Source organism: Ictalurus furcatus, chromosome 18, assembly GCF_023375685.1.
Source record: "Ictalurus furcatus strain D&B chromosome 18, Billie_1.0, whole genome shotgun sequence".
Classification (NCBI taxonomy): domain Eukaryota; kingdom Metazoa; phylum Chordata; class Actinopteri; order Siluriformes; family Ictaluridae; genus Ictalurus; species Ictalurus furcatus.
The window spans coordinates 18,467,259-18,487,278 of record NC_071272.1 but is presented as its reverse complement, the minus strand read 5'-3'; the positions used below and the strand labels follow the sequence as shown (position 1 = coordinate 18,487,278).

The following is a 20,020-nucleotide window of genomic DNA, read 5'->3' as shown; positions in this document are numbered from 1 at the left end:
AAGGCCTTCATTCTCTTTTTTTGTGATTGTTGTGGCCAAAAATGCTTGATTTTGATGCGTTTTTTTTTCTTCAAAAATCTGTGTATGCAATTTGCAGAGTTTTGTTTGCTTTTTTTTTTTTGCAGAAAACTACTTGAATTGGCAAAATCGCAATTGCACAAAACTGTTTTGCACGGTCCTTTGCAGTGATGTTTGTCGGTAAATGAGACCTTTTCGCTGTACTCATATTCGAACCATGTGAATCGAAGGGGGCTTTGGCTGAACGCGCGTTGTGATGACGTCACGTGGCACGTTGTGATGACATCACACGACGCGTCTTGGCCTAAATCTGCAGAACAACTGTGTTAATTTTTTTTTTTAAATTGCAAACTCCTGCGAATATTGCAGAGCTTCCTTGAATTTGCGTTCTTTTCTGCGATTACAAAATCGCTAAATTGATAAATCGACATTGTAAGAGCAAGCAACATAAACAGAGTTTTAAAAAAATAAAAAATAAAAATCCCCACGACATTCCTGAATGCGTAATAGTAGGTAGGTTACTTATTTCAATATTGGTAATTAAAAAATAATAATAATGAATAAACAAATAAAAATAAAATCTCTATTAGAAACAGAGTGTAAAAGCATGCAATCTGGCAACACTGTGTGCCGAGGTCCCCAGTCCCCCACCCCTCGTCTTGCATGTGGAGCGTCTGCTGGCGGACGGACTTTCTGCACCAGGGTTCGCGCCACTGCGGGGGGAAAAGCAGCAGCAGCGGAGGAGATGGAGATGGATTGCTGATATCTGCCTGTCCCGTTTTCCGTTCCTTTTTCACCCGGCTGACATCATGCTCCACGTCTCTCCATAGTTTTAGCCGAACAAAATGAGGATTTCTTGCCATCAGCTTTTACTGATATTTTCCTGCGTTCGCGGACTCGCCATGGGGGCTTTTCCGAGCAGCGTTCAAATCGGTGAGTTGGGTTAAGGTTCCCCGGAGACCCTGCCTCATCCTTCATCTCTTCTGTGCATGACAGAATGCGCGTGTCAACTTTCGGGGGCACGTTTTTAAAAAGGAAAGAACACACCCGCAAATTGTGTTTATGTGTGTGTGCGTGTGTGTGTGTGTTAGTTAAATACTAGAGTATATTTAATAATGTTAATCGCCTGGTGTGAATCCTGTCATCCGTTCACTGTCACGTAATCCGGCGAGCGCCACTGCAGTGCGCCCTAAACGGCACTAACCGGTATGGTCGGTTTGGATAGAGCGGATAGGACTATTCTATCACCAGAACAGAGAAATAATAATCATCATAATAATCATAATAATAATAATAATAATAATAATAATAATAATAAAAACTTTACAAGCTTTTTTGCTGACACGTTGCTTTTTTTATTGCGCAAATTCCTTGTTTAGAATTCAGCACGCGTTTGAGCGTTTTCATTCCCGTTGCGCGCGCATTCCTCTGTCACTCCAAAGTGCCTTCCTTAATTGTATTCCAGTACTGCATCAAGCTATGTGTCACGTTTCTTATACCCTCCCCTCTTGTTTAATACATGCATAAATATACGAATGAATAAAGGAATTAAACGAATGAATTCATGTCAGTCCGTCCCACTGTCTCAGCCTTGATATAATAAAATTCTGGATTCAACTTCTTGGAAAAACCCCCAAAAACAAACCAAAATGTGTTTTTCTAATTCAGCTTGAAATCATGCCAGCGCCTAATTGTACACCCTGGTGTTCAGTTTTCATTTTGGATTTCCATTCAGCTCACGTTTTTGGATGTCCATCATTAAGCCATCTCTCTCATCCATATAAAAGCCATAATCAAATAACAGGCCTCTTATTTGGCACAGAATATAATCTTGCTCTTTCTTTTTCTCTTCCTCCTTCTCTCTCTGTCTCACCCCTGCAGGCGGGCTGTTCATCAGAAATACAGATCAGGAGTACACTGCCTTTCGCTTGGCCATATTTCTGCACAACACGAGCCCCAATGCGTCGGAGGCGCCCTTTAACCTGGTGCCCCACGTGGACAACATTGAGACAGCTAACAGCTTCGCCGTCACCAACGCCTGTGAGTCCGAGCCTTTAAAAATACCCGTAGCTGTGTACGTTCGAGCTGCTTAATTAGCCAGGGGAAGAACTGAAGAGGTGTCACTGGGAGGAGGTCTTGCCAAAGGGTTGGGGGTTGCTTGGAACTGAGCTGTTGCTAGAAACTTGAGTCCCGTTAATGGACACTGGTGTGAATGATCAAGCTGATCAAACTAATGAGAGGCATATGGGACAGAGTTGCTACCTGAGAGTAGTAGTGGTGGTACGGTGGTAGTACAAATGCGACACTGTGATGAGCCACTTCCTGGCTTTTGTCCAGCCAGTGCTTGTGCCTCTCTGGGAGACCTGTCCTCCGGCTCTTTACTGACACAAATACAGACTAAGTGCACTCACAAACAGTGACATTTCTCTGTGTGTCTGTATGTGTGTGTGTGTGTGTGTGTGTGTGTGTGTGTGTGTGCACCCATCTCCCAGTTAAAAGAAAACACTTCTCTCCGCTGATGCAAGCTCATGCCGACATTCGCGATTGCATTGTGTATATTTGTTTTCATCTATGTATGTTTTTCCACTTGCCTCAGTTTAGATGTCAAGCTACGTCTGACATGGTTTGTCAGCTGGTACGACTCATACACGCATACTCTAGAAGAGCGCGAACGGTGCATTGCTAAGAGAGCTGCATCGCACCCGAGGGCAGTCTAGGCCAGCAAAGGCCTTTTTTGTGCTGCTTTCATAGCATGACTCCCCCACCATCCTCTGCAACATTCAGGCTTTTGTCACTTCCCATCAGGATCAGGCACACTAGCGTAAAGTAAGCACAGAGCGGGGGCAGCCATCACGTCAGCCATGCACAGAGCCATGCTCTGACCCACGCGTCAGCCTCAGCTCCTGCTTCGTCTTCTTCTGCACCACACCGAGCTTTCCGTGCCTTATTCTGTTCGCTTCAATTGTAGTGGAATGTTCAGAACTCAAGGCAGTGACAAGCCTTTTCAGTATGTTGGCTGTGGTGTGTAATAGAGGTGAAATCCATGGAATGGACTTGTCTGTTTGTGTCAGTATAACAGACACAATAATTTATCAAAGCGAGACTGCTTTATATTGGTAAATACTTACTGCAGAGATGCCAAAGAAAGGCCTGTCCCGCACACTTGTGTGAATATAACCAGCAGCATCCAAGCTTGATAAAGGTTGGTTTATGCTCCCTTGTGAAGCTTTCATAAGGTCAGAAAAGAACCTCCTTTGGGGAAATTGAGCAAAGCATTCGCAAACGTCTCCCATGTTCCCCACTACTTCATACTGATTAGCCACACACACACACTGTAAGTCCACCATTTTGCACCACCTCTCCTAAAAACGTGTGCATCTTCTCAAGGTTCCTACCAATTCTTACCTCCTTCATTGTGATGCAACAAAAGCATACAAATTCTGCTAGGAGATCATGAAGGCTGTGGTAACAGGCCAACGTCTTAAAGGAAGGCAAGGTTGGTTTATTCCTAGAGCCGTGAGTAGACGGGGTTCCGAAGATGATCGTAGGAAGCAAACATTGTACAGGAAAATGGAAATTGTCCTAGTAGTGCATTCAGTTGTCAGGGCTCCGCTGGGTTGTGTTATTTGTTTTTGTCTTCAGTGCCGCCATTTTGTTTGAACAGACAAGAGCAAAATGCATGCCTACTTTCTGTATAGCAGTATTGCTGTCAAGCCATTTCACACTGGAAAGGGAACCCAGAGCAAGGGGTGCTTGGGCTACCTGAATAAGTTGGCAGGAGTGGCATAATTGGAATAATTTTATTTATTTGAATAAAAAATACACTTTTTTTCTACACATCATGCAAAATTCATACGTCTTACAAGTCAAGAAGTCTGAAGTCATATGAAGAGCCGAAAGACCCTTGAACGGTTCAGATAGATTACCAGAAAACATGACATTAGCATTCATGATATAGCAAAAGAAGCTCTCAGATTTTCAGACAAGGCATGGACATCAGTAATGATATCGTTATCCTACCCAGAATATAAATATGGGATTGGTACCACCTGACTCGGTACCATCCTTTGCTGTATCAGTGTCATTACCAATTTGTACATTAAGATAATATACATCACCGTATCACTTCTTTCCCACCGTTGCTCTTATACCTATTATGTCCCATTCACAGTCTTCCAGTCATTCAAAGGTCTGTTCATAAAGATAAGAATCCTACTGGGCAATAATGACGGATATGTCGGAAATTTATGTGGCCCGTTTAATTTGCTTGTGAGATTAAACGCACATGATGTGCTATCAGTAATTCACGACAGCCTGATAAGTGCTGGTGTCATTACTGTGTATGAACAATCAGTTTCAGTTAAGCAGATTAGCCGCTCAGTCAATTACTCGCCATTTTGGGACCTATGTAAATGCGTGTGTGTGTGTAAGTGTGATATTCCAGCAGCTAGGAGTAGTATGGTTCATCCTCAACATTCCACCTTTCCTCCCTCCTCATTTACTCTGCTGGGCACGAATCTGCTTGCAGTTTGTTGCACACAAGGGCTTTTATTCCTCACCGGGGAGCCGTGGCTGCCATGGTGGGATGAGCAGAGGACAGATTATTTGTTTCCGATGATCCCTTTGCCTTCTGCAGTCTGCGCCTCCATTTCTTCCCCCAATTCCTTCTCCCATTGATACTCCCTTATTTTGTTCAATCAATCCAATCAATGACTAAATTAAGCAGAGAGCGCTGAGCATGTGCAGTGAGGCGTGACTGAGAGTTGTTTGACCGCAATCCCCCAGTAGCCAGGGTTTCTTTGACCTTCATGGGGAAATTGTCAGGTTTGGTCATGGTTGGAGCCGTTTTCTGTGTAATTCCGTTGTATCAGTGCTACAGTGCTATCAGTTCGTCTGATAGCATCACCACACTGCCATTTCCCTCACTCACTGAGAGCAGTGCAGTCACAGCATGGGGGAATTCAACTGCTCTTCAAATGGGTGGTTTCAAGAGCTCCACTTTAGAGAGAGGTGATATTTGATATTTGTGCCTAGGTTCAAATTATATTCAAGGACCCGAAATCCAAAGCTTTTTTTTTTTTTTTAATGTCTTTGGGTTTTTAATTTGTTGAATCAGATGGACTAAATGGAGATTAGCAAGAATCCTGGGCGATTCTCAGTCTTATTTGTGTTTTTCTCATTATAATGGTAATGATAATGAGTCTTTATTGATCACATATACACTACAGCACAGTGACATTCTTTTCTTCGCATACCCCAGCATGTCAGGAAGCAAATGCGTGGCACCATTTGAAATCCATTTCCAAAATTTAAGAACACAAATACAGGGAGCTTGGTTAAAATAACTAAAATCCCCAATCCTACCTAAATATCAAGGATGCATCAGGTGGTGACTCGGCAACAAGGATGAATTAAAAGACTCAAGTTTGTAGTGACAACTTCAAGCCTCACATTTATTTCTGACAGTATGACAAAATGTATACAGGAATTTATACAGGAAAGGGCAGTTAGTGCTCTGCTTCAACCTCTTTTAGTTGCTCTATGATGTAAAAAAAAAAAAAAAAAAGTTGTGTTCTCTGGATTTTGGCTTTCAGGAGGAAGCACGTTATCCTCCCTTCTGTTAGCTCTTATGCACTGGGAGAGACAAGTAGTAGCTAGTAGGTGGGAATTGGGAACTGGGAATTAAAAAAAAAAAAAAAGCACACAAACAAAAAAGCCTAAATTCAATTCTGAAAAAAATAATAGGTGAGAAATAGATGATATTTGATCATTTGATACAAGCAGTTTGTAATTTGGATTGGCTTCTTTCTAGATATTGTATTGGCTAAGTTTCCTAGCTAGCAGTATCCTCCTGTAGTAACTTTATGCTAACTTGAAGCAGCTAGCCTAAAGGCAAGTTAGCATATGTTAAACCTTAATATATCTCAATATGTTCTCATGTCACCCTGATTGTTCCTAAGAACATTTTTCCCCAGGAATGCAGTTCTGGGAACTACTCATCCTGTTTCTTGACTCTTTACTTATCTGCCAGTGTTGAGGATTGGATTATGAAAATGACACCTTTTTAATGAATTCTCAGTGTCTCATAGGCAAATCAAGTCTAAATAAATCAAGACAAAATATAATTCCAAAGAACACACTGGACGTTCATGTCAGCATATTTTATTAACAATAATACACTACTCCTGGTACAAAAGCTTCTTATATATCCATGTATTTGTGTGTAGGTAAATTCTTCCTAACAACATTGGCTGTCTCATTTGATTTCTAAATGCATAAACATAAACACTCTTGTTTCCTGTGTCCATTGTGCTGAAAAACAGAACTGCATTGTACATGTGTGTACTGTACATTGTGTGTGTGTTTTATGCAATGACATCCCCAGTGCTGCAGTGCCACGCTCCCTTGTCTTGCATGTGATTTGGTTAACAAAAATCAGAAGCAAGCAAGCGCCGGAGCCAAGCAGTGATGTTCATTGCCTGAGGCTTCTGGGCAACTGTTTCTGCAGATAGGAACCCTTTGAGAACAGTGTTAGTCTCTTTCTTCTATGGTGCAGCACCCTATATCGCCTGTCTCTCCTCACATGCTTTCATTATGGTGCAAGAATTGTGTTTGTATAAGTCGATGCTAATTCCTGCTTCGACAGTGCCGTTCCTGCAACCGTCTGCAGTCGGAGTCAGTGGTCATCTGAGGCTGTTTGACAGCATATTATGCCAATAATGACGTCATGAATTGTTCAACAGCATTTAAGCTTGTTATACTATTTATAACTGATAACACACTTGGGGGTTTGCTGTTATAGGAAAATATTCAATGATAGGTTGGTGTGATGAAGCAGAGCTCCCTGTTACAACCTTGAAGCTGATTATTTTCCAATAACAGCATCTCTCAAAGTGTTTGATACCTTTTATAACACAGTAATTTGCCAACAAGTTATTTTTTTTATTTATTATACAATGACATATGGCACTCAATTTAATGATATGGAACCTCCACAAAACCAGTTAGTTTCTGTTATATCGTATATTATAGAAGCTATAAACATTTATTTTTCCACCAGAGGTTTTTTGGCTCTCTTTTGAAGTTAATAAGAGTACAAATGCAGCTTGTATCAAGAAACCACAAAAAGCACAAACTCTCCTGCCCTGAAGACTCTGACATAGGGGAAATTACAGTTTTACTTCTGACAGATACAAAGCACTGACACTGGAGAAGCACATTACTGTTACCTGGAACTACTGTCAGAGCTGCGATCACAGAAAATCTGACCAATCAGTTTTGAGAATTCAATAGTGCTGTTGTATAAGAAAAGGATAAAAGACAGACACTGGCATGTCATGAACCAGAATTGTGATTAGTCACTGCAAAATGTGACATCAGTATTGTTTTGTATTGACATCAATATTGTATTATCATCCTTATTATCTAGACAGAGCTAGCATTGGAGAGATTTAGAAGAAATCGTGTCTAAGCAACACTGACTGTCAAGTGCAGAAAAACAACATGCAGTTGTGATTTTATCTCTCATTTAAACCAACATCATTTAAACCACTCTGTGCTGTAGTTGGTAACCAAAATGTTCTTAGCTTATAGATGTCACAATATGCTACGTTTCTGTGTATGTATTAGCTATATCGACTGTTATGTAGTGGCTTCCAAACATTAGCTAGATAACTAGCTAGCTCTCAAGTCTGACTTATAGAGTTACAGGTGAGAAAAGGGATAATCTCCGCCTGTTTATTTACTATGTACGAACAAGACATTTGGTTTGGCACGTGTTTATGTTTACATTCGTACATATCTATGGTTTCTGAGCTCCCTTCATTTTCAATTTATCCGAAAGTCAGAGCATGTGTCTCATGCTGTTTTTCACACTCTGCTGAACCGTTTCCTCTCTCGCCCCTTGTGGTATGACTCTGAGCATTCTTTAAGTGGTTGGGATTCTCCTCCTGATTAGGGCTCTCTAGTGGCTGTGTCTCTGTGGGTCTAGTCTGAAGTTTGGAAAGGCACAGATCATCTCCGCCTGAGAAGGCTGAGCCTCAGATGAGTCTCTAGGAACTGGAGGTGGAGGTTTATGCTGTGAAGGACTTGTTGTTGGAACGATTGTGGTGGAACAGTGGTTCTTTCTAATGAGAGATTAATGTGGATGGAAAAGTCACGAGTCCCATAGAGTATTTCCGTTTTCCGTTTTCACACACACATCTCCGCATAGGTTGGCAGTTCGATCCACATGCCTCCACATACTGAAGTGTCCTTGGGCAAGACATTGTACCAGAGGTTGCTCCTAATGGCAGGCTGGAGCCTCTCATGGCAGCTCTGATGCCATTGCTGTGTGAGTGTGTGTGTGAATGGGTGAAAGGGTAAAGCACTTTGTAGAACCGCTAAGGTTAAAAGGCTGTATCTCATCACGTTACTTCTGTTATGAAAACACGCATCTGAGTGTACAGACTAGTTGTGCCCCAGATGACGTACTATACACTCACACTATGCAGTATGTACTCTACCGTCTAGTGTATGAATTTTAGAAGGGTAGTATCATCTCAAATGGAACACTAGTGGTTTTTTACTAACCAGAAGTTTAAGTCACTTTCCAGTCGATGGCACATGACGTCAAACACACGTAATACAACGCCGCTAACTTTACCAGAATGCCCAAAGTCAACGAATTTCTTCAGTTTACTGTTTAAGTCAGCGATACCTTTTATGCCCCACATGACCTCATTCACCATCAGACGGAGGCATAATCATCAAGTTACAGTAGAAAAGAAGTGTGCGACCCAAGTCGTCTAAGGCAGGGGTTTTATATTAAATGCCGTGAAGAAATACTTGTGTGGCACGGAAGCACAACAGTGATGCACGAGCACAAACTTGTGTTCATATCCAAAATGCTCCACTGTCTGCAAGGAGATAGGGAAACTGGTGCGAGTTACTTAAAAGGTTTAGTTTAATTCATGTTTTATTGTCATTATATGCTGTATTTGCACACTTGCAGTGCAAAATCTGTTGTTTATTATAACAGGAGCGATCTATTTGTAAGGAGGCCGCAATGATCCTCATTCACAATGTAGACGCGGTGATAAACAGGGTAGTGCAAGGAACGTCTGTGATGTCAAATTAAAACGGTACGATCAAAGTAATTTGGAGTAAAACAATATTCCTGAAGGCAGTGAGTAACCGAAACCGTAAGGTGCAGTGAAAGTGAGATTTTATTATTAATTTAGGATTAGTTCGCATAAATACTTCTATATAATATAAATAACAGTTGTGTTAATGTAAAGTTTTAGTCTGAAGTTTAGATTTGTAATACTCAGTTTGTGTATTTTATTTAAAATAAGCGAAAAAATTGTAGTGAAAGTTTGTCTTTCCCAGCCGAATAATCGGAAAAATAATCGGCCGATTAATCGATTATGAAAATAACAGTTAATTGCAGCCCTTTTCACCACTGATAAGGGCCACCACTGATAAAGTGCGGCTGAGAAGCTGCCTCTGTCATGGTCACGAAAGTGTAGTCCACTGAAACCTTCTCTGAAATTCTTTCAGAGGCTCTCTCCAGGACAGCAAGACTCCTACCAATCACACCATCCTTATTGTCATGCTTGAGAAATCAGCAAGACCTTGCTGAAGTGATGGATCGCCAAAGGGCTACACATAAAGACTACAGGCAGGAAGCAGGGAGGAACGTTGACACTAAAGACAGGAAGATCAAGATCCCTCTGGCATCAACCATGCTTCGTCAGTCTCCTTTTGTCATTTTAAAATATGAATCCAGTATGTTTATTGTCATTGTGCAAATACAAAGAGATTCAGTGAGAAGGGGAACAGTTTCTGCCAATAGATTGAGAGTAGTTACGCCAGGCGTAATGTATGTAAATATAAAAACCCCGCCTTTGTTCTAGACTGTAGAGTGTAGCCAAGTCTTAGTAAAAATCATGGTGCATGAGTCTTGTGTACTGACGATTCGGAAAAACGCAGTCCATGCTCATCTTTTTTGTTTGCGAGAGACCAGATGTTAACAAAGATAAACCTCGGAGCAGAGGTTTGTGTAGTGAGGTGCTTAGCCTGTATTTGCCCCACTTATGCTTTCTTTCTCTGCACCACCGGTGTTACCTGATGAGTGCCTGGTGTGGTGATCCTCGAAAGCCTTGGTGTCCTTTGTAGGCTACCTATCTCTGGTTGCTGGATAAACATGTCCTGTATTAAACAGACTGCATGATTTTCTGATGTATAGCTGTTCCTGATGAGTGTATAATATGTATGCAAGTCCTTTATGTATGCGAAAACTCACATTAAAAAAGATGAGAATGAAAATCCAGCTTCAGTTTGGGCAGCCATCTTGAGTAGCCATCTGGACATGCAGCCATCTTGAGTGAAAATATCCACTTAGCAAGCAGATTTTGCGAACAACTTTTAGACACACATTCCCTTCTAATAAGTACTATATCCACTGAGGTCCATCGTCGGAAGATCCCAAATTTGAATCTGTTGCCAGTTGTCCACGCGATCATGATTGGACCTGCTTTTCAGCGCCTGAAGAAAGGTCTTCCTGTTTCTTCTGGAGCAGAACAGCTCTTGACAGTCGGGTCAGTATAGAAAAGGGTAGTGTTCAGCTGCAGCAGTTTAAAAAAGATGCAGTGGCTGATTTCAAGTGTATCACAAGAAGCACATATTAGCCTTCTCTTCCTCTTGGTAGTTATTGTGCATCAGCAGTGAAGTGGATGTTAAAAAGCAATGACAAAATTAGAAATAAGTATATACAAGTTTTATTTGTGGAGCCCTTGTCCAGGAAGGGTTGAATTCGAATTATAGATGTTCTCACTGTCAAGTAATTTAAATGAAATTCAATAGTGATATGTATGAGTGAACCCAGTTTATATCTAAAAGACTTCCTTTTTTGCAGACATCAGTGGAATATCTAGATTTGGTCTAGAACGGTTCAAAATTGACCATTAAAATCTTTTAGTGGCAATGTGCGTGCCAAAACTTTTGTATTTAGTATGTTTGTGCACGCTGGAAAGTCCATAGTTATAAATAAATAGACAATGGGGTTGCCCTTGCAGCCAAAAATGGACCTTGAGTTCCTGAACCTGAACGTATGTAACATATCTATATGAAAATCAGGAAGCTACTGAAGAAAAACTATTTGTCTTTCAGATATTTAACCTTGCTGTGACCTTGATTCTGTTTATATCAATTTTAAAATCTAATCAGTTCATCTGCTAATTATGATTCAACAACACATCCTTGAGATAATGCGCTAACGAGAATCTTGGAAGGACAACCCCGAAAACATAATGCCTCCACCACTTAGCGGCAGTGGTATAAAAAGATGTCCTTGTAAGGTTTTTTAAAAAAACATTATATATTATTTCCAGGGATACAGTGATTTATCAAGTAACAGCCAGCTATGAATTGTTATGTTATGACAAAAAAAAAAAGAAAGAGTGGAATTAAATAAAATGTTATGCGCTATTTTATTTTTGGGAATCGGAGCTACTTCTTGGCAGCCCTAAAGATCAAAATAAGGATGTTTTTCCTAAAAGTTCATCTAGATTCAGATGGATATGAGCCCATGCTAGAATATATGTGAAGAATATAGCTAATTTAGTTCCTAGACCATCTGTGAGTGTGTATTACATTGGGGTAAAAAAGGAAATTGTTTCAAATTTATTTGCCCTATCTGAGGTGGCACAGTGGGCAGTGTTGCAGCCTCACAGCTCCATGGTTCATTCTGATCCTGAGTTACTGTCTGTGTGGAGTTTCTGTGAATGTTCTTCCTGTATCTGCATGGGTTTCCTTTGTATTCACTGTTTTCCTCCCACCTCCTAAAGGCATGCCAGTACTGTAGGTGGACTTGCTACTGTTAAAGTAGTGAATGAATGTGTGAAAGTGTGTGTGTGTGTGTGTGTGTGTGTGCATGGTGATCCTGAGATGAACAGGATAAAGCAGTTACTGAAAGTGAGAGTGAGCTTTTATTTCAATTTTTCTATTATAATTTTATCAGGGACACATTTAATGTTTGTAGCTTTGGTATGTACCTTAGATTAGCAATGATAATTGGTTAATTTCAAGCACCTTTTCCGAACACATTTGACATCAGTTCAAATGGTTGTACTTTTACTTGCAATTTGTTACATTTGTGAATCGTGAATTAGTATTGCAACAGAAAAATAATCATTATTTTAGTGTAGTTTTGTTAGTTGCTACACATATTATTCCTGTTTGACATAGAATATCTGATATGGAAAGGGTTAAATGTAATGTAATCATTCTGCCTGAGACATTGTCCTTTGGGGAATCACAATTTGAAGCATAAATCACACACATGCTTCTTGTGTTCTCCTCTTCCTCTAGTCTTTTTCATTTCAGTCTTATTCCCAGGTCGTCGATAAAATAAAATACACTATATGGCCAAAAGATTGTGGACACCTGACTATCATACCTATATGTGCTTTTGAGCTTCCAATCCGATTCAGATTTCGTCCACCGTTGACGTTATAATAAACTCCACTCTTCTGAGAAAGCTTTCCACTAGATTTTGGATCATGGCTGTGAGGATTTGTGATCATTCAGTTACAAGAGCATTAGTGAGGTTGGGCATTAATGTTGGGTGAGGAGATCATCCCAGTTCATCCCAACGGTGTTCAGTGGGGTTGAGGTCAGGGCTCTGTGTAGGGCACTCAAGTTCTTCTACTACAAACTTGGCAAACCATGTCTTTATGAACCTCACTTTGTGCACAGGAGCATTGTCATGCTGGAACATGTTTGGGCCCCTTAGTTCCAGTGAAGGCAAATTGTAATGCTACAGCATACAAAGACATTCTAGACAATTGTGTTCTTCCAGCTATGTGGCAAAGACTCACATATGGGTGTGATGGTCAGGTGTCCACATACGTTTGGCCATGTAGTGCACCAACAACAATGTCAGCACAAATAACATGCTTTATGTGAGATTATGAAACCAAATTGCCATTTTGTTGACGTAGCACATTGCAATGTCCTTGACTTCTAAAGCAGTCATGGAGTGAACACTCCCACCCATCCCAGTGTTTAGCAACGTAGCAAAACCCCTCTGCAGTATCAATTACCTGCTTCTGTTTGAGTGATAGCCTGAAGCAGGTTGGAAAGCGTTGGATGAAGAATGAGAATGTGGAATGTCAGAAAAGCTGACATGGGAGTGAGGGTGAATAAAAAGCCTTTGCTGAGGGAGAGTGTGGCTAACTACACTAGACAGGCTTTTGACTTGAGGCTTTGTTTAGAACTGTTCTCTTGTGTGTTTTGAAAGATTAATTTTTTTTTTTTCATACCACAGCACTGTTGAATTCTCAAAACTTATTGGTTCTTAGATGTTGATTAATTTTCTATAACAGCAGCATTGACAGTATTTCCAACTGCAAAGTTTATATTAATGTGCTATGCTATTTTGAATATTAATTTAGCCTTTATATTTATTAGTTTATATTAATGGCACTTGTTTCTTGTATGGTGGACGTGCCATGAAAACGTACATATGTATATGGTGAAGTTCTCTATAACAAGGCGTTTATTTAACATTTTTAAAAGGAGTCTCCAGGGTCAGCGCTTTAGAACAGTCAGTAATAAAGAAGTGATAAAGAAGTTAATTAACTTTACTATTATTTAAATAATTGAGGAAGAAAAAAAAGTCTCACAATTAAAATATGATTATATTCAGCGGAGATGTGTAAAAGGTTTCAGATGTCACCCAGCAAAAGTAACGCCTTTTGAATAGTGCTATAGTCTTTGGCTATGATTATAACTTAGTCTACATTATAATCAAAGCGTTTAGTGCTAATTATGCTATTTGAGATAGCAAGAAAATACTAGAATATTTTGACAAGACAGAGGAGAATTAGGAAGGGTGACAGGCTGACAGGCTTAACAAGCAACAGGTGAGCAACAATTAACTACCAATTAACTTCCATAGCAACAGGCTAACCAGAACAGGAAACACTGACCATATAAGGAAGGCAACTATAATAACAATGAATACATAGAGACAGAATCAGGGGAGAAGTAATGCAGATACAGATCACTTGTTAATGCATGGTGTAAATAAGGCCTATGTTATGTGAGTGGTCGGAGTGGTCTGGCACAGTGGGATGTGAGAGCACGGAAGTCAAAGCAGCACAGATCAAACCCCAGCCCTCGACATCTTCTTCTCTTGTGTACAATTAAAAACAGTTTACTAGGATGACCTGATTGTTTCTTTACCCTGCAATAAAGTGTTTCACAAAGTGCATCCACATCTCTTTAATGTTTATGGAGAGAAACAGGGTGAGGAAATGCTGCCAAGAAATGAAAAGAGAGAGAGTGATGGTGAGGAATTGGACAGAGAATGACGTGTGGTTGATGCAGACTAAATAAAATGAAAGAAATTAGAGGTTCATAGCAAGCCTCTGCCGATTTGTGGAACCAGGCCAGGGGATTTAGATGTTAAGGGTAGGTGGCAGGTGAAAATGGTATTTACAAAAACAGAGACACATTCTATGCAACATCAAATCCTACAAAGCAAATACACATTTTTTCAAACATCATATTGGACACATTGGACATATTGGTCTTGCAATTAGTCTTGCAATTAGTTTCAAATTGGAGCAATTTGGAAAATCTATAAAGAGAATGAGAATTCTAAGAAGTGAGGAATCTAGAGACAGTATAAGTAAGAAATAAGGACAATTAATGTCTTCTGAAAATTGTGTTGGAGAAGGCTGTATGTTGGTCATACTTTATAGACATAAGTGTCTCTAGACCTGTGTCAGTAACCGAATCATCTTATTTGGGTTACCATATGGGAACAAAAATAATAATAAGAATAGCAGGGGGCACAGTGTTATGGTTAGCCTTGCACCTCTAGGGTTGGCGGTTCGAACCCTGTCTCCACTCTGTCTGCATGGAGTTTGCATGTTTTCCCCATGCTTTGGGGGTTTCCTCCCCCAGTCCAAAGATATGTGTTGGGGACAATTGGCATTTCCATGTTGTCTGTATTGTGTGAATGGGTGTACGATTTTGCCCTACAATGGGTTGGCACCCTGTCCAAGGTGCCCCCCCGCCTTTTGCCCTGAGTTCTCTGGGATAGGCTCCAGTCTCCCCTGCGACCCTTTGTAGAATAAGCGGTATGGAAAATGGATGAATGTATGGATAATAATAGTATATTGCTTTCAGAACTTTAACTCTCTGTTGTACTTTACAGTGGATGTAAAAAGTCTACACACCCCTGCAGGTTTTTGTGATCTGAACAAGATAACTCATGTCAGATCTTTTTCCAGCTTTAATGTGATATAGGAACCAGTAAAATTCAAGTAAAAAGGAACAACAACAACAACAACAACAAAAAAAAAACCCACAATGAAACAAATAGAAAGGTTTTAGGGGAAAAAATGTAAAAGAAAAAGCTTACAATAACCTGGTTGCTTAAGTGGTACACCCCTTAACTAATACTTTGTTAAAGCACCTTTTCCTTATAATACAGTACTCTGTCATTATGGCGTCTACCAACATCTTGATTTGGCAATTTTATTCCACTCTTCCGTGCAAAAATGCTCCAGATCTATCAAATTGTGAGGGGATCTCCTGTGTGTAGCCGTCTTCAAGCCATTCCACAGGTTCATAATTGAATTTAGATCTGGGCCATTCCAAAACCTTGACCTCTTCTTAAGCCATTTCTCTTGAGCTGGATTTGTGTTTTGGGTTGCTATCATGGTGGAAGATGAAAATTTTCTTAATGTTCAGCTGTCTGAGGCCTGCAGGTTTTGTGCCAAAATAGATTTGTGTTTGGAGCTATTTGTGATTCCTTCTATCATTACTAGAGCCCACTCCCAGCTAAAGAGAAGCAGCCCCATAGCATGATGCTGCCACCACCATGCTTCACAGAGGATATGGGTTTTTTTGGGGGGTGAAAAGCTGTCTTGCTTTTGTGCCAAACCTATCTTTTAGAATTATGTCCAGAAAGTTCTACCTTGGGCTCATCAGACCATAGCACATTTTGCCACATGGTTTGGGGTGATTTACGCAGGCTTGGATGTTTTTTCGTTCTCATGAGAAAGAGCTCATAGCCCAGACATGTGAAGAATATGAGAGGCTGTTTTCACATGCAGGTTGTGACCAGCACTTGCCAGTTTTTCCTGCAGCTCCATTTATTTTGCTATATGTCTTTTGGCAGCCTCCCTGATAAGTTTTCCTTTTGTCTTTTCGTCGATTTTGGAGGGATGCCGTGTTCTTGGCAATGTCACTGTGATGCCCCATTTGCTCTAATTCTTGGCGATGGACTTTATCTTGTTCCATGGTACCTCAAATGTTTTTGGAAATTCTTTTATACCCCTCTCCTAATTGAGATCTTTCGTCAATGAGATCCTGAGCTCTTTGTGGACCATGACTTCAGCAGCTGGATGAAACCAAGAAAATCATACAGAAACAGCTCATCAGAATCAGAATCATGTGCTTGATGATAGGTTTATGATAACTGCTTTTGAACACAATGAAGGTGATTCTGTCACATGCCCCGTTATAAAAAAAAAAAGTGTGCACACATGTCCAATAGGTTTTTGTAAGTTTGACCTTTTTTCTTTTTCCTCCTAAAACGTTTCTATTTGTTTTCCAGTTGAATTTTTTACTGGTGGATATATGACATTAAAGGTGGAAAAATATGACCTCATTTATTGAATTTTTTTTTACATCATAAAACCCTGCAGTTTTAATAGGGATGTGAAGACTTTTTTTTTATATCTATTGTATATTTAAGCAAAATGTTAAGAATATTAATAAAATAAAGATTACAAATGACTTTTTGTTTTAGTACCTCAGTTACTTTGACTTGTGAACTAGGGGGAAAGGAAGTGCACATGTCTCAGTGCTCAGTCCTCGCAGAACTATTCACACACTCGACAGTTTCTCCGCATGCTCGCTTCACTCGTGAATACCTTTGTGCGCATGCCGTTCATGGCACTTTATGGACTCATTTTTATGATCACACTTGCTAATAATATTCTGTGCTTGCAGGTTGGCTGCCCTCGTTTTAAGAACTGACAAAGATCTGCAAAGCTATTGTTTTTTTATATATATATATATATATATTTTTTTTTTAAATAATCACATAACTATGCTCCATAGATCACAGGATAATTTTTGTATTGGCTAGGCTAGTGGATCTCCGGCCAAGAGCTTTCAGCCAGTGCAGCTCAACAGCTACACTTCTAGAACATTCTCACTACACAGTAAATGTTCACTTTTTTTAAATTATTGCTTCTGTATAAAAGTGTAGAACCAAAATAACAGAAGTTCATACAAAAGAAATGATCCTGACAGAGAATTATGTACTTGTCTTAGATGTAGGGATGAGTCTGTGTGTGCAACGTCGTATACACTGTGACTGAATCTCATTTCTCCTGTGCAGTATGCAAATGAGCTAGTTAGCAAGGTGGAGTGTGAGAAGTCAGCCAGCTATCAGTATAACAGAAGTCAGATCACCAGAGGATGTTTCATTACGCCTGAGTCGTCCATATTTTAGAATTCTTTTCTAGGGTTCATATCCAGTCACAGTGTGAGACAGATTACTGCACGAGGCTGATTGGCTGATACGATTCCAAATGCAATGCATGCTGGGTGCTTTTACACTTACTTCATCGCCATGCTTGTTTAGTTTGCTCTGTTGATTTGTGTTACTCAGTTGTTAGGGTTATTTGTTGTTGCGCTTTTTGCAGTTAAAATGAGTTCACATCAGTTCAAATTAAACAATTGAACATTTAAAAAATGGGTTTGAATTTAAAAGTCATGTTTAAGGCCTAGCTTATCTCAGCTGTGGAAACCATTCAGGGCTCATTTTTATGTTAACATCCCAGATATCTGATGCTATTTAATCAATCTTTCTACAATTTCCAGTGAGATTTAATGAGAGGTGTTATTGAGAACTGAGGATTCTATAGTGCACACTTTAATAGATTTATATCTCTCCGACTCTCAAAAGTATTGGCACCCCGCACGGCCAGCTTTAAAAGTATTACCTCCGTAGACATTCGGCTCTAAAATGTATTGACTCCTGATCTGTCTGCCTCTAAAAAGTATTGACGCCCTGGCTGTCTGGCGCTCGAAAGTATTGGCACCCTACATGGTCGGCTCTAAAAAGCAATGCGGCCCTACACTGCCGGCTGTAAACAGTATAGGCGGCCTGTCTGACCGGCTCTCAAAAGTATTGGCGCCCCGTCCCAGTTTCGCCACGGCAAGCAGCACTCACATTTTCTTCAGGAAATGTACCGGTCTAGTTATTTTTAATATGCTCTTGGCTGTGAGTGAATTTTACCATTACCAGTATGTTGTGAGAATATTGTGAACTGAATATTAAATGACCAATTACTAAACAAACAAGGACTAAATGTATAAATGAATGAATGGGACAAGTGAGTCATAGCTGCACGTGCCATCTCACTCAAAACTCACCAGAGACACATTATGCATAGAGGAAATTTATGAAGACCTATTTTCACACACACGTGATTATGAGCTGTTCACAGCAGAAGAGCAGAAACATTGCCACAACAAATTATTTGACACACTGCACACTTGGAGCTGTAATATGATTAAAGCTGCACTAAGTAGGAATTATGACACAAACATCCACAAGGAAACTGTAGCTACTACACTCTACTACAGTAATTAGTAGACTAAATTTTTTTTATAAATAAATACATATTGTTCCTTACAAAATTGGTCCAAGAATAACGAGTGAGAATCAATTCTAAATTAAAATGATTAGTGATTAGTATTTCATCAAGAACAATGCAGCCCTACCATCTAAGGATGGAAATAGTATTAACTAAGTTATGTGTCATATTTAAAAAAAAAAAAAAGTCTCAGCATGTAATGAATTAGATCAGACAATATAAATATTTGACCTGATATCATTCCAGCATTTAAGACCAAATTGATTTGCTACCAATACTCAGTATTGGACTGATTTTTTAAAGAGTCTACCCTGCATTTTACATTACATGACACAAAACAACTCTGATCAGAGAGACAAAGGAAATTGCATTTTCCAATGTGGGAGCTTTAAGCACATTTTGATTACTTCACGTTTAATATTAACAGGCAGTGCGTGAAATTAATCATTCACATAAACCCAGTATTACACACTGAGGATTTATTGTTTGCATTTTGATGATACAAAACAAAAGTGATATTGGAGACATACTGGAGATGTTGATTTGATACTGTAAAAATGTGACTAACCATTAAGCCTTTAAGTGCACCCTGCATTAATGTGCTTTGTTTGGGTGATCTTCAGCCAGGCATCACTGCATTAGTGAGGCATTAGAGTGCAAGGCCCTGCTTACAGGAGACAACATCATCAAACTTAAAACTTTCTACAATCAGGTACAGAAATATTTGGACATTGACAATGTTATTTTAGCTGTCTACACAGCAAAATCCACAGTGTTGAATTCACACCCTATAGTGTTTATATAAGTCCATTGGACTCAAATAAACACTCTGGGTATTAATTCAACACTAGGGATTTTACTGTTTACCACAGCATCTAGGAGTTGAAATTAAATAATGTTTATGAGCTCAGTTGAAGTGCAGACTTCAGCTTCAATTTGAGGGTGTTTACATCCAAATCAGGATGAGCAGGGTAGGCATTACAGTACTTTTTATACTGTATCTGGTCTCCCCTTTTAAGAGACCAAAAGAAACTGGACAAACTAGGGTGCAAAGTAGGGTCAACATGTGATTTTATAATGCAGGAACACAGTAATGTGCCATCTGTAAAATTACGGACATGACTGGATTCTGATGGAACTAAAATCCCAGAGATTCTACAGTAATAATCACATTACACCACCTCCCCATGTAAAAAAAAAACAAAAAAAACAACCCAAATACTCCAGTCTGAATAGGCATTTATATTGAGGAATGTTTTTGCTGAAAAACAGAGGAAAGAAATGAAAATGAAAAAGAACAGGATGAAACAACAACAACAATAAATTTTACA

General features: G+C 39.7%; 1 protein-coding gene across 5 annotated transcripts in view; it reads left to right on the top strand.

The window, feature by feature from the left end:
* The first annotated feature begins 812 nt into the window (after nt 1-812).
* The window catches only part of gria4b (glutamate receptor, ionotropic, AMPA 4b), a 114,469-nt gene continuing 95,261 nt past the window's right edge, over nt 813-20,020 (top strand). For all 5 annotated transcript variants that reach the window (XM_053649655.1, XM_053649657.1, XM_053649659.1 and 2 more), the window contains exons 1-2: nt 813-951; nt 1,900-2,058. In XM_053649655.1, coding sequence (XP_053505630.1) covers nt 864-951; nt 1,900-2,058 — 247 coding nt within the window. In that variant the 5' untranslated portion in view covers nt 813-863. The remainder of the gene's footprint in view (nt 952-1,899; nt 2,059-20,020) is intronic.